Source organism: Aricia agestis, chromosome Z, assembly GCF_905147365.1.
Source record: "Aricia agestis chromosome Z, ilAriAges1.1, whole genome shotgun sequence".
NCBI classification, from domain to species: domain Eukaryota; kingdom Metazoa; phylum Arthropoda; class Insecta; order Lepidoptera; family Lycaenidae; genus Aricia; species Aricia agestis.
This window is the reverse complement of record NC_056428.1, coordinates 26,347,392-26,362,720: the sequence shown is the minus strand read 5'-3', so window position 1 is coordinate 26,362,720 and position 15,329 is coordinate 26,347,392. Positions and strand designations below refer to the sequence as shown.

General features: G+C 35.9%; 1 protein-coding gene across 1 annotated transcript in view; it reads right to left on the bottom strand.

The window, feature by feature from the left end:
- LOC121738440 (titin) overlaps window positions 1–15,329 on the bottom strand; it is a 130,448-nt gene that overhangs the window by 73,828 nt on the left and 41,291 nt on the right. Inside the window, exons 22-26 of the mRNA XM_042130481.1 lie at window positions 7,750–8,601; window positions 2,657–6,322; window positions 2,240–2,413; window positions 1,143–2,054; window positions 161–210 (exon numbers count right to left, since the gene is read on the bottom strand). Coding sequence (XP_041986415.1) covers window positions 161–210; window positions 1,143–2,054; window positions 2,240–2,413; window positions 2,657–6,322; window positions 7,750–8,601 — 5,654 coding nt within the window. The remainder of the gene's footprint in view (window positions 1–160; window positions 211–1,142; window positions 2,055–2,239; window positions 2,414–2,656; window positions 6,323–7,749; window positions 8,602–15,329) is intronic.

Below are 15,329 nucleotides of genomic sequence, written 5' to 3'. Positions count from 1 at the left end.
GTGTCTACTCGTGTAAACTAATTTGCTAAGATTTGTCTTTATAGTAGGATACTACCAAAGAATTCTATATAAACTGAAATTTAAATAGAAGTATTTGGATACTACTAACTTATCTCTAAGATAATGCACTTAAAACATACACTTATAAAACAAGACTTACTTCGTCACTTAAATATTCCTCCTCTGGTATATTCGGAGCATATTCGAAAGCTGAAACATAAAATTAGATTAAATATAATATACATAATTTTTATAATTATATTCTAAAAAAAACCTTGTTAAAATAATAAAAAAAAATGTTTTCTATATGTAACTAAGTATAGTTAGTAGTTTTTTCTTAATTCCTTGCCAAAAGCAAAAGAATTAATGATCAATATAGTAGCAATTCAAAACTAGTAATAATTATGCTATCCAATCAACAATAACTTGACTATATTTTTAGAAACATAACTGAGGTCAAATCATTATGGAAGATAGCATAACTTGTAAGTTATATTATCCAAATAGCGTACATTGGTTAAATGATTATTGACTATTCATCATTACTTTTTAATATACATTTCAAGAGATGGTTGGATGGACCGGCCAGTATAGATTGTAACTAAAAAAATCAACTTAATATTATGTGTAATTTTGTTTGGAGAACAATAAAGCAAAACCTACATAATTTAAAGTTTTCTTTCCTAATACAACAATATTGTAGTGTAAAAAAATATATATTATTTTATTTGAGTTTGAGCTCACAGCAAATTAGTATAAATAAAATCAGTAAATCATCAAATTTCAAAACGTATACGTACTTTAACATAATATTTTAATAATATATATTACTTATATTAAATGTTTCTCTGTACACAGTACACTCGTGTCACGCCTAGATCATAATAATTATAATTATTATGTAGTAGGCATAATTATAATTATAGAGCAATGTCGTATAATTACTGATAGTTATTCCTAATGTAATTAGAGGTACTTAAATCATTTAGATATTATGTACCTACTCTTAAAAAGTTACGTAAATTTAATCAATGTTATTTATTCTAAGCTGTTAAATACTAAGGCTCGTTTTTATCAGATCTCTGGTTAATCATGCAATAAGCAGATCTATTAGTCGACTCAAAACTATTATTTGATTCTACCTTCTACATTTACAAAACATTCACAGCTACAACTGCCAAATTCATTTGTAGCTTCACAAGTATATGTGCCAGACATTTCCGGAAACGCTTCTTTGATAATCAGTTCACATAGTCCTGACTCTTGTCTACCAATAGTTATGTCTCGCGCCCATTCAATAGGCTTTCCGTTACGACTCCACGTAACCTTCGGCCAAGGCTTACCCGAAACTGTACATTTTAATACAATTGGTTCACCATCCATTACGTTTAAGGGTTTTAAGAATTCTATGAATTTTGGTGAATCTCCCAATTCAAAACCTTTTCCGCGTTTAACAACCAAAGGCGCAGAACATGAGACCGAGCCTCCAAAGTTTTCAGCTCTACACGTTACTGTTTCAATTAAATCTGAAGTTAGACAATCTATAGCAAGACACGAAATGTTATTTTTATTTGTTATATGTATATTACTTTGCAGTTTTTTGTCTTTGATATACGACGAAATATCTTTATTTCCTATAAACCATTGGAATGATGCATATGGACTTGATATGACTTCTGTCTCCAATAACAGCACCTGTCCTATCTCAGCTTCAACAGGTTCCAATGGTCTAACAAATTCAGGGGGCTGTATCAAATTTTCTTCTAACGAATTATTGATCTGTACGGAAGCCCCAGACTTCACAAAAACATTGTTTTTTCGTAACACTACTTCGTACTTTCCGACGGTCTGCTTATTGACTTTATCAACTTTCAAAGTGGATTTATTACTATCAGTGTCAATGGAACAAGTGAGCGTCTGTTCAAGTAAGTGGTTATTAAAGTACCATAATATTTCATTTTGCTTATCTGGTACAAACGTAACCGTGAGCTCAAAGGAAGTATTTTCATTTAATGTCAATGATTTTATTGGTTGAATTATTTTCGGTCCAAAGTCTGAAAACGTTTTGTTTATATTAAAGACATTTTTAAATTGTTAACACGATGTATTAACACATAAATACAACGAGAAAAATACATTAATGTACGAAAATATACTTGTTAATTAAGGTTCTATATACAGGTATTATAATATTATATTCGTTAAGACTGTAACATAAAATATAAAATTTAATTCTTACCTTTTACTTCCGTTTCTTCCTCGACGGTAATTTGATCTTTCTTGGTTTTCTTCTTCGAAACTTTTACTTTACGATGCAAAGTTGTAACTTCTTCATCTACCGTTTTTTTCAAATCTTCATTTTTAATAGCTTCTTCTGATTTTTGTCTTCCATTCTCTTTAATTTTCCGTGTCTCTGTTAATCAATTATATTATATAAATAATCACTATAATATATAAAAAATGAATGTAAATTAAATAATTTAATATTACCTAACATAAATTTTAACAATGATGATAATATTTTAATATTATAAATAAAATAACTAAAAAATATTTGTTTAACGAAAAAACTAATGCCATTGTATAAAAAACGAATGATTAAATTATGCAATACTTTAACAATCTAGTATAATTATTATATTATGATAATACTAACCAATCACCGCATTTTCTTCTTCTTCAATTTTAACCTCTTCTGTACTAGGCTTCAGTTCTTCTGTTTCCGGTAAAACTTCTTCATGAGGTACAATTTTCTTAGGAACAGCCGCAACTCTCGGCTTTTCTAGCGTTTCTTCTTCTTTGGGTACTTTTTCTTTAGGAACTGGTTTAAGCACAACTTCTTCAGGAGTTTCAACTTCTTTCGGTTTTCTCTTACCAACTGGCCATTTTGGCACTTCTTGAACTTTCTCTTGCTCTGGTTTTCTTCTTTCGACAGGTTTAAGATAAATTTCATCCTTGCTTTCTTCTTCCACAGGTTTTTGTTTTGGAATAGGTTTAAGAACAACTTCCTCTGAGGGTTCTTCTGGTTTTGGTTTTCTCTTACCCGTACGCCATGTGACCTCAGGTGTTTTTTTGTCCTGTGAAATTTCTTCCTTCTTACTAGGCTTTAGTTCTCCTTTTTCTGGTGTTTCTTCTTTTTCCAGAACTCTTTCCTTAGGAACTGGTTTGAGCACAACTTCTTCAGGAGCTTCTTCTTCTTTCGGTTTTCTTTTACCAACTGGCCATTTTGGCACTTCTTCGGCTTTCTCTTCCTTTGGTTCCTTTCTTTCGACAGGTTTTATATGAATTTCATCTTTGGTTTCTTCTTCCAAAGGCTTTTGTTTTGGAACGGGCTTAAGAACAACCTCCTCTGCAGGTTCTTCTGGCTTCGGTTTTCTCTTACCCGTACGCCATGTGACTTCAGGTGTCTTTTCTTCCTGTGGAATTTCTTCCTTCTTACTAGGCTTTAGTTTCCCTTTTTCTGGTGTTTCTTCTTCTTCTAGGACATTTTCCTTAAGAACTGATTTGAGCACAACTTCTTCAGGAACTTCTACTTCTTTCGGTTTTCTTTTACCAACTGGCCATTTTGGCACTTCTTCGGCTTTCTCTTCCTTTGGTTCCTTTCTTTCGACAGGTTTTATATGAATTTCATCTTTGGTTTCTTCTTCCAAAGGCTTTTGTTTTGGAACGGGTTTGAGAACAACCTCCTCTGCAGGTTCTTCCGTCTTTGGTTTTCTCTTACCCGTACGCCATGTGACTTCAGGTGTCTTATCTTCCTGTGGAATTTCTTCTTTCTTACTAGGCTTAAGTTCCACTTTTTCTGGTGTCTCTTCTTCTTCCGGTACTCCTTTCTTAGGAATTGGTTTGAGCACAACTTCTTCAGGAACTTCGACTTCTTTGGGTTTTCTCTTACCAACTGGCCACTTCGGCATTTCTTCGACCTTGCCTTGCTCTGGTACTTTTCTTTCGACAGGTTTAAGATTAATTTCATCCTTGGTTTCTACTTCCTCAGACTTTTGTTTTGGAACCGGTTTAAGGACAATCTCCTCTGCAGGTTCTTCATGCTTTGGTTTTCTCTTACCCGTACGCCATATGACTTCAGGTGTCTTTTCTTCTTGTAAAATTTCTTCCTTCTTACTAGGCTTAAGCTCCACTTTTTCTGGTGTTTTTTCTGCTTCATCTTTCTCTTGCTTGGGTTCTTTTCTTTCGACAGGCTTCAGATGAATTTCATCTTTGGTTTCTTCCTCTACAGGCTTTTGTTTTGGAATGGGTTTGAGAACAACCTCCTCTGTGGGTTCTTCCGGCTTTGGTTTCCTTTTACCAGTACGCCATGTGACTTCAGGTGATTTTACTTCCTGTGGAATTTCTTCCTCCTTACTAGGCTTGAGTTCAACTTTTTCTGGTGTTTCTTTTTCTTCCGGTACTCTTTCTTTAGGAATTGGTTTAAGCACAACTTCTTCAGGAACTTCGATTTCTTTTCGTTTCCTCCTACCAACTGGCCACTTCGACACTTCAACTTTTTCTTGCTCTAGTTCTCTTTTTTCGACAGGTTTAAGATGGACTTCATCCTTGCTTTCTTCTTCCACAGATTTTTGTTTTGGAATAGGTTTGAGAACAACTTCTTCTGCTGGTTCTTCTGGTTTTGGTTTTCTCTTACCCGTACGCCATGTGACTTCAGGCGTTTTTTCTTCCTGTGGAATTTCTTCCTTCTTACTAGGTTTAAGTTCCACTTTTTCTGGTGTTTCTTCTTCTTCCGTTACTCCTTTCTTAGGAATTGGTTTGAGCACAACTTCTTCAGGAACTTCGACTTCTTTCGGTTTTCTCTTACCAACTGGCCACTTCGGCACTTCTTCAACTTTCTCTTGCTCTGGTTTTCTTCTTTCGACAGGTTTAAGATGAATTTCATCCTTGATTTCTTCTTCCACAGGTTTTTGTTTTGGAATAGGTTTAAGAACAACCTCCTCTGCACGTTCTTCCACCTTTGGTTTTCTCTTACCAGTACGCCACGTGACCTCAGGTGTTGTTTCTTCCTGTGGAATTTCTTCCTTCTTACTAGGCTTGAGTTCAACTTTTTCTGGTGTTTCTTTTTCTTCCGGTACTCTTTCTTTAGGAATTGGTTTAAGCACAACTTCTTCAGGAACTTCGATTTCTTTTGGTTTCCTCTTACCAACTGGCCACTTCAGCACTTCTTCAACTTTTTCTTGCTCTAGTTCTCTTTTTTCGACAGGTTTAAGATGGACTTCATCCTTGCTTTCTTCTTCCACAGATTTTTGTTTTGGAATAGGTTTGAGAACAACTTCTTCTGCTGGTTCTTCTGGTTTTGGTTTTCTCTTACCCGTACGCCATGTGACTTCAGGCGTTTTTTCTTCCTGTGGAATTTCTTCCTTCTTACTAGGTTTAAGTTCCACTTTTTCTGGTGTTTCTTCTTCTTCCGTTACTCCTTTCTTAGGAATTGGTTTGAGCACAACTTCTTCAGGAACTTCGACTTCTTTCGGTTTTCTCTTACCAACTGGCCACTTCGGCACTTCTTCAACTTTCTCTTGCTCTGGTTTTCTTCTTTCGACAGGTTTAAGATGAATTTCATCCTTGATTTCTTCTTCCACAGGTTTTTGTTTTGGAATAGGTTTGAGAACAACCTCCTCTGCAGGTTCTTCCAGCTTTGGTTTTCTCTTACCAGTACGCCATGTGACCTCAGGTGTTATTTCTTCCTGTGGAATTTCTTTTTTCTTACTAGGCTTAAGCTCAACCTTATCTGGTGTTTCTTCTTCTTCCAGTACTCTTTCCTTAGGAACTGGTTTGAGTACAACTTCTTCAGGAACTTCAACTTCTTTGGGTTTTCTCTTACCAACTGGCCACTTTGGCACTTCATCGACTTTCTCATGCTCTGGTTTTCTTTTTTCGACAGGTATAAGATGAATTTCATCTTTGGATTCTTCTTCTACTGGTTTTTCTTTTGGAACGGGTTTAAGAACAACCTCCTCTGCAGGTTCGTCTGCTTTTGGTTTTCTCTTACCCTTACGCCATGTGGCTTCAGACAGTTGACTTTCTCGTGTTCCTTCTTTTGGTAATATTGCTGCTGCTGGAACTGGTTTTTCATGTTTTTCAATAGCGTCTTCTAAACGTAAAATAATAGTATCTTCCACAGAAGTAATAGATTCTTCAATTACCAATGTATCTGCTTTAGGTAGAGATTCTTTTCTAACACCTCTTAAAGTCACTTCTTCTATTTTTTCTTTAGTTACTGGAGTTTTTTCAGCTTTTGCTGGTTTCAATTTAATTATTTCTTCCGTCCAAGGCTTCGGTTCCACCTTTTGTGATCGTTCATGAATTTTTTTTGCAGTCACTATGAAGAGAAAGAATATTTTAGTTACAAAAGTTTTTCATGTACAGTAGCTAGTTTATAAATGTTGAATAACATAAGTTTCTAATGAAGCACCTAAGGAATTATCACATTATCATAATATTTGGAGCAGGACACGCAGCGAATACGTCGCGATCGCGCAATGACATCACTGTAAATGCGACGTGAATTATAAGTCGCGGACGCGCAAGAGAGACTCTTATTTTTATTTTTTTTATACAAATCTAAGTAAAAGTGGTTTCATATTATATTTACCACGTTAAGCCTATGAAAAATATAATATGTTGACTAATACTCCGACCTTCAGGATAAGCAACGAAAGTTTTGTCAAAATTAACGGTACCGTTGCGGAGAACTTTGATACAAATGCTGCGAGACGAAAATTTTATATGTGAGATTTGCCTATACCTTATTTTTTATTAATATGAAAATCATACTTTCATTATTATATTACTCAATCAATGTGTAATTTTAGTTCATGACATGACATGACATTCAAGATGGCTTCAGTCTTGAAATTAGCGGGCAGCTGGGCGGGAGCAGTGGCGGCGGCCGTCTAGTACGCCGCGCGCCGCTCGCCGCGCCGCTACTTTCGAGGCCAGTTCCATATTAAAATTAATCTATAATACATTGCAACGTGCCGCTCTCGCACCGCCGCTATTCCCGCCCCGCTACTCGCTGATTTCGAGACTGAAGCCTGATGGTCTCAATTCAAAAATTATTATTAATATTTTATTATGAAATGAGTAGTCCATCTAAATGAAACTGGCTGTGTCTGAGCTATTATTTAAGCAATTATTACAATTAAGATATACGATATTTACTTTTACTTTTACACTAGAAACATAATATACAAAGTGTCGCGACTTTGTCCGAGCTTTTTATGTAATGATTCTCACGGTACGTGATATCACGAGCCGCGCGGCGCGGCGTCGAGTCGATTTGTACGAGCGAGAACGAGCCAACAGCCGAGTGCGCCACCCGTTCTCACGGCGCGTAATATTGACACGAGCCGCGCCGAGCGGCGCATTTGAAGTTATCGACTTCAATCGGATCCAGACCGCGCCACCTCGAGCTACTACCTTCACACTGCGCTTGGTTCGAGCTGGCGCGGCGCGGCTCGTGGTTATTACTCGCTGTGAGAAGCCAGCTTTATGTTATTATGTTTCTTTTTTTATGTTTATAGGATGTAATTTTATGCTCATTGGATTTAATGCATAGGATGCATGATAAGTATTGGTCAGATTAGTATAAGAGCTCGAGAAAAAAATAATGCCTGCCATTTTACAACCTAGAGAAAAAAAAGTGACCCAATATTTTGTCGATAAAGTATGCCATATATCAGAACATTAAAGGATCGAAGTAGAGCCACATTGTATATATGTTTACTTTTTAGATTAGATACTTACCAGTATCCGATTTTATTTGTTGTGCTTCGGAAACCTGTTTTGACTCTTCTGCTGTTTTATCAATAGTTGATTTCTTAATAGTTCTTTTCAAAGAAGGCTGGTCGTTTTGTTTTTCATCAATTTCAACTTCTTTTTTTAATATTTTGCTCGATTCTGTGACTTCACTAGAAGGCTTTTTACTATCAGCAATTTCAATATCGGTTTTAACTTCATCCACAATGTTGGATTTTGCCACACGTGTCTTTCGACGCCACGCGTGGGTTTGTTCGATTTTGCTTTCTTCGGGCAATTTTTTGTCTTCTTGAATAGATTCCTGTACTTTAAGTATTGCACTATCTTCAGTCGAAACAAATTGTTCTTCTGCAAGAACTTCACTTTTTGTAACTGAATCTTTACGTACTTGTCTTAAATTAACTTCTTCAATTTTTTCTTTTATAATAGGAGATTTTTCTACTTTGGTTGGTTTTAATGTTATTGTTTCTTCTGTCCATGGTTTAGGTTCTAATTTTTGCCTTGATACTTGCTTGGTATCGGAAATTTCTGTATCTTCTAGCACAAGAAGATTTGAGTCTTCTAATTCTTGAGACTTTTGGATAACTGTATCAGTTTTGCGAGATTTCCTCCAATTTCTTACTTCAATTTGTTCTTCTTGCTCCTCATCCTTGACGACTTTTCTACGCCATGGAACCTGTCGAGCTTGCACATCCTGGACGTTTTTTACTTTGAGTATATTACTTTCCTCAGTTATTTGATGTGAAGTTCTATAAACTGATGCATCTTGTTCCTCTACTTGTTCAGATATCTCATCGGCTTTATGTTTATGACTTTGCTTGTAAATCTGCTTCCGTGTTTCTGAAAAGTTTAAAAGTTAGAATATTAAAAAATATATTTTAATATTATGTGTTACAATCTTCAAAATAAATATAGCAAAAAGAAGAAACTATTTTATTTGGATATACAAAAGATTTTTTGGAAGATAATAAAAATGTTTTACATTAGATACAATAATTTTAATAGGATTTTCTATAGCAATACATTGTTTCCCGAAAGAAAACACAAGATACTTTGTATTGTGTGGAAATGTTTGATTCCCACACAATAAACAAATTTAGGGTGAGGCCAGACGAGCGTAATTTTGTCGTGTCTTCCCGATAAAGTTCCGGATAGGCTATCCACAACTTATATGACAGATTCTCCATCTGTCAAGTTAAGTGGTGGATCCGGCACCTCACACTTCACACTATCCGGCACTTATCAGGAAGTAGTGAAACAGGCCCTTATTCTTTAATTTCTTTCTAGGGTTCCGTACACAAAGGGTAAAAACGGGACCCTATTACTGAGACTTCAATGCCTGTCCGTCTGACTGTCCATCTGTCTGTTTGTCTCCAAGCTGTATCTCAAGAACCGCTATAATTTCTGAAACACAGATTGTGTATTTCTAGTGCCGCTATAACAACAAATACTAAAAACAGAACAAAGTTAATATTTAAGGGGGGGCTCTCATACAACGGACGTGGTTTTTTTTCCTTTTTGGTTCGTAATCTATAATGGAACCATGTAGACGCTTGAAATTTTCACAAAGTACCCAATTATTATGTACTTTAATATTTGTTATTAAAATAAAAATAAATATATAAATACCTAATTAAGGGGGGCTGCCATACAAATAAATATATTTTTTCCTACTTTCGCTCTTTACGAGTTCGACTCGCACTCGGCCGATTTTATTTTTATATATTTATTTAAAAAATCCACTTTAATCTAAAAAAAATCTCGTTTTAATTTTTGATTATGTTTCTAATATTATACAGTAGTAAAACAAAGCGAAAACTTTAAGGTGTATATATTATGTGTTCCTTAAAAAGTTGGTTAGATTTTTATTTTTATACGGGCCAATTCATGACGTTGGGGCGTTTCCCATAGAAACAGGAGTTCAAAGTTTCAGTGCTGCTAATTTTACAATAAACTTCATATTATAAGAAACAATACATATCCTAAAATATTATCAAATCGTTTTGGTACAACCTTTATAGTGTATAATGTATACCTAGTATTTACGGTTAGCTAAAAAAACGTGCAAGACCCAAGTACGAGTCGGACTCCCGAACGTAGGGTTCCATACCGTTATAGAGCAAAATTAAGTCAAAAATTGTGTTTTTTGTATGGAAGCCCCCTCAAACATTAATTTAATTTAATTCAATTCAATTTAATTTAGTTTATTATAATTTATAATGGGATATTATTATATGCACATCAGAATAATTATTCAGCACACTACCTCAACTCCGCTAATTAACTGAATGCATACCAGAAAAACTAATGCTGACTAAAAAAAAACAATTGATTAAATGAACATGTCCTTCAAAAAAAACTTAAACATCATACAAAACGAGACCGAATTCACACCAAAAATATGGTTCATACATCGGATATATTATTTGTAAAACTAAAATTTAAATTGTTTATCAAAAATACTAACTTGCACTCTAAATTGAACAATCTTACAACGAAATTTCTAAAAACGATATCGAAAGGTACACCACAATAAAATCAATTTCTATTATCAAAACAAGTCTACAAATTGACAAATCGTGCAACTAAAATATTTTTAGCCTAACTTTATTTTCTTTTTTTTCTCTGTTTTACTAAAAAAATATGTTGGGGCCTCCTCATCTAACGCCGCACTCACTCCTTTGCGCTCGCTCTTTACTCTTTAGCAACCACTGATATATCTTGATATATTTCTGTGTTAGCGACAAAGATTTTTGGTAATTATGAGGAGATATGGTAAAAGATTTTATCATTCCAAAACTATATAATTCAAGGTTTCTTCATAAAAATTAAGAAAAATTATCAAAATTTACTACTGTATTGTAATTGTATGGGTTAATAAATTTATTAATGATTCTTAAATAATTAATAGCAATGTTGGCCCAATACGACTTGATTGGGTTAGGCTACGCTGCGCAGCGCTCTCGCCTTAGCCATCGTGGTTATTTTTTTGTGAACTACCCAGAAGTTCCCACCCTCGTCGCAGGGCTCCGTCGACTCATAATTGAAGCCAGTTGTTTTTTTCTTCTTTTTTTTTTCTTTAGTAGTTTGTCAACCCCTAGAGCGCAATTCCTAAGCCGGAGGCTTAATTATTTTGCAATATAAGGAGCCCTTAAGTTAAGGAACCCTTTGTGAGCGAATCCGACTCGCTCTTTGCCGATTGTTTATTATTATTGTTTATAAACTGAGTTACCATTCACTGTGCTAAAGTTTAGTCCATGTTAAGTTAGCACTTGATGATTTTTATGTGTTCTTAATTATAATACTCGTATGAACATAACAGATTAAATTGGGTTTTATTTAGAATAAATGATGTTCCTAAAAGTAATTTAGGTGATGGTTTTCCTTTAAAAAGTTGTAGTATGTTTGTTGAACTAAGGAATTGTTAGATATACTATTTTAATAATAGTTATTCGTTCAGTAAAACAGTCTCGCAAATAACTTGAAATAGTATGCTGAATTCGCATTATTTAGGGTGCATAATTAGTGTGCAAGTCAGTATTTTTGGTGAAACTTTCAAATATTTTGATCGAGAAAAGGGAATATACAGATATTGATTTAAATACATGCCATTTATAATTATTATTCGTTATCGACGACCTCTGTGGCTCAGTGGTGAGCGCGTCGCGTTGGTAGCTCAAGCGTCGGTCACGGGTACGAATCCCGCCGACGGAACAAAAAGTTTTCAATATGTGTATGATATAATAAAAATCTTAAATATATGTATAGTATGAAAGTATTAAATATATATCCGTTGTCTGGTACCTGTAACACAAATCCTTTAGGTACTTAGTTCGGGGCCAGACTGACGTGGTGTGAAGCGTCCATAGATATTATTATTTATTATTATAATTTATATATTTATAGTTTAATTTAATTTAATTATCAAAGAAATATTAATATGATAACTATTAACTAATATGATATTTCAAGTGCCTGCCTTGTATAATTATTGCCTAGCTATTTGACCGTGGTTTGCTCGGTATTCGATAAAAGACGATTAAAATGACATTTTCTAAAAATGATTCCTAGCTATCGATTTATCGCCCCCAAAATCCCTTTATACTAAATATAGAGCAAAAAAGGCCAAAATAATCACGTTTGTTGTATGGGAGCCCCCCTTAAATATAGATATCTAATATTTAGTTTTTAGTATTTGTTGTTATAGCGGCAACAGATTTTACAAAATCTGTGAAACTTTCAGAAGTCGCTATGAGATACAGCCTGGAGACAGACAGACGAATTATAGACATCGAAGTCTTAGTAATAGGGTCCCGTTTTTACACTTTGTATGTAATATTTCCAGATATAATATTATGTTAGTCTATATCAGCTTCTGACCAAATGTGCCAAATTTCAAAAGTGTATACGTATATGTATGTTTTTATGTTTGTGTTCGCATATTATTATCTCCGGAACTACTAATCAGATTTCTGTAATTATTTTTTGTTGTACCTACTAGGTATTGTTTAACTTAGGGAATGCTCCAAGTTTTATCAAAATCGGTTCAGTAGTTCTTGAGATAACGAATTTTTCGACTACCTACAATTTTGAAGTCGGTTATACCTTTTTAAAATACTAGGTATTATTGGAAATAAAATATGCTACGACGCATTTTTGGCTTATTTCGAAAAATGATAAAAACGTTATAGCTCAAAAACTGTTAAATTTTGCAAAAATATTATGATATAGGGGTCAATTACAGTAGTACATACTTACCTACTGACCCCTCCTATTCCGGAAATACGTCTATTAGCATTTACCAAAAACGTTTTCAAAAGTATGTCTGAATCGTCGATCGTCATCGATGTAAAATATGATTCTTAAGCAACTGACAGACCTACGTCATTTGGTCGGATTATGTCGATCGCGGAACTTCGGCATGGTGTGTTTAGACTTACTTTGTGGCACTTTGTGTCCAAACACACTTAACTATGCCGAAGTTCCGCGGCGGAAATTCCCTGTCCGCATGATTATGTCAGCAATGTCAAACGCATACTATTGTATGTAATATATTGTAACGCGACTGAATTACGGCATTAATCGGTAATTTAAAATACATTGCAGGCGGAATCAAGCGGAACTTCCGCCGTAGAAATTCTGCATAGTGTGTTTAGACACTAATTCGCAATATATCGGCTCGGGTTGGCTTGACTTAGAGCCCCTGCAGACTGCAGACTTTCTATCGGCCTAAAGTTTGGTTGGGTTGGGCTGTTAGCGCACACACTACGCCAACTAAAGCTCGTTTTATCGTAACGCTTTTAGCCGTTGGAGCGCGCGCGTTTGAACTTCGAAGCTGTAACAAAAGTATGGACGAACGGCGCTAAACGCGCGACACTAAAACGCTACTAGGTACTACCCCCATACATCTTCGAACGCGCGGCGCTCCGACGGCGCTGCCGAAACTCTTAAGAGGATACACCAAGGGCGAGAGAAATTTAAAATAGGTATTTGAAAATGTATTGCTGTCTCACCAATCTCAAGTCTCCCACCGCGGAGCGCGATAGAGACAACACGACAATTAAAGTTGTAATAAAAGAACAAAATATCTTCGATTCCTTCTCCAAAACTTAACCGATTTAAGTACTTTTTTTTCATTAAGAATTAATGCAGGCTTGAGCTGTGTTCCTATGTTTTTTTTTTTTGCATATTCTAGCCAGTTTTGTTTTTTGGGTGTTCTTATCTTTTTTAATAATAAAATTATTAAAAAATGAAAACATAGGGAACATAAAGTAGCATTTTATTTGAATTTTCACCGGTCGCGGTCGTTCGCGGCAAAGATCCGAAAGCCACCTTAATAGTGGCCATAGATACAGGGCCTGATTAACCCTTAGGCTAGTTAGGCTGCAGCCTAGGGCGCGAGGATCGGGGGGGCGCTGAAATCGTGTCTTCGCATGCACTTATCTAGCATCATTGCATTTACCCTACAACTAGACCGAGACAAAACACAAAAACTAAAAGGAGATAATATATATAGGCTTCGCCCGCGTAATTCAGGAATGTCACGGAAACCGTACATTTTTCCGCAAAAAAAGAAACCTATGTCCTTTCACGTGGTCTATTCTTCATGAGTGCCAAATAACATAAAAATTGCTCCAGTAGTTTCTTCTTCGTGGTCCAGTGGTTTAGAGCGCGGCTCTTGACTCGGAGGTCGTGGGTTCAATTCCCGCGTTGGAAACTTGTTATCTCCAAGTTTGATTAGGACAATGCAGGCTGATCACCTGATTGTCTGACAAGTAAGATGACCCATGCGTCGAATGGGCATGTAAAAAGTCGGTCCTGCGCCTGATCTCTCGCCAGTCGTATCGGTCGTCCGTCCCACTGGGCTATGGGAGTAAAGGAATAGAGAGTGCTCTTGTGTACTGCGCACACATTTGGGCACTATAAAATTACTCCTGCGTAACTGGCCTGGTTTCAATGAAACTGGCCACCGTCACCGAAAATGGTGTGGGAGTTATTATTATTAAACCATCTTAAAATTTTCACACTACTACTCAGTTAGTCAGTTTTAGGCCGTCCGTTATAAGTGTAACACACCTAGCGGGGGCGCGTCCTCATATTATTAGCCTAGGGCGGTCAGAACACTTGATCAGTCGCTGCATAGATATTCAAGAAAAAAATCATAACTCTACCGGCATTATCGAGGGAGGAAACTGGGGACAATGTTTGTATGGAAAAACGGCGGTGTGGACTCCTCTTAACGATAAAACCAGCCTAAACAGTTGCAGTTGGGTTGGTGGTGAGTGCGTAGACTAGACAACAGTCGGCCGATTGTTCGCCCACGTTCCATTCACAGCAATATATTTTTGAACGAGCTTTTGCCCGCCGCTTCGCTCGTGTTAAGAAGTATTATTACATACAAACTTTCATCCCCTATTTGAACCCCTTGGGGTTGGAATTTATCAAAATCCTTTCTTAGCGGATGCCTACGTCATAACATCTACCCATGTCAAATTTCAGCCCGATCCGTCCAGTGGTTTGGGCTGTGCGTTGATAGATCACTATATCAATCAGTCAGTCAGTCACCTTTGAGTTTTATATATATAGATGGAAAATTTTACACGTGATGATGATTTATATCGCAACCGGTCGTGTTTAAATTTTGGTAGGAATTAATGAATATAGTGGAAAAAGTGCAAGTGATATTGTGTTTTCTTTGTGGTAAAATTTTACACGATTCAGATTTAGCCGAGTCGGCCGACCAAACAATCGGCGTCGCGTGGAAGAACGTTGTATTGATTAAGCATCGGCCGACAGTTTGCCGATGGTTAAGAGGAGTCCACACCGCCCTTTTTTCCATACAAACGTTGTCCCCTGTTTCCTCCCTGGATAATGCTAGTAGAGTTATAATTTTTTTCCTGAATATCTACGGCCACTAATACAATGTCCCTATGTTTTCTTTTTTTTCATAATTTAATTATTAAATAAGATATGAACGTTCAAAAACCCAAAAAAATGGCCAGATCTTCCACTGTGTTCAAACGTCCAGAAAACAGGTTTGGCTAGATTATACAAAAAAAGCAAAACAT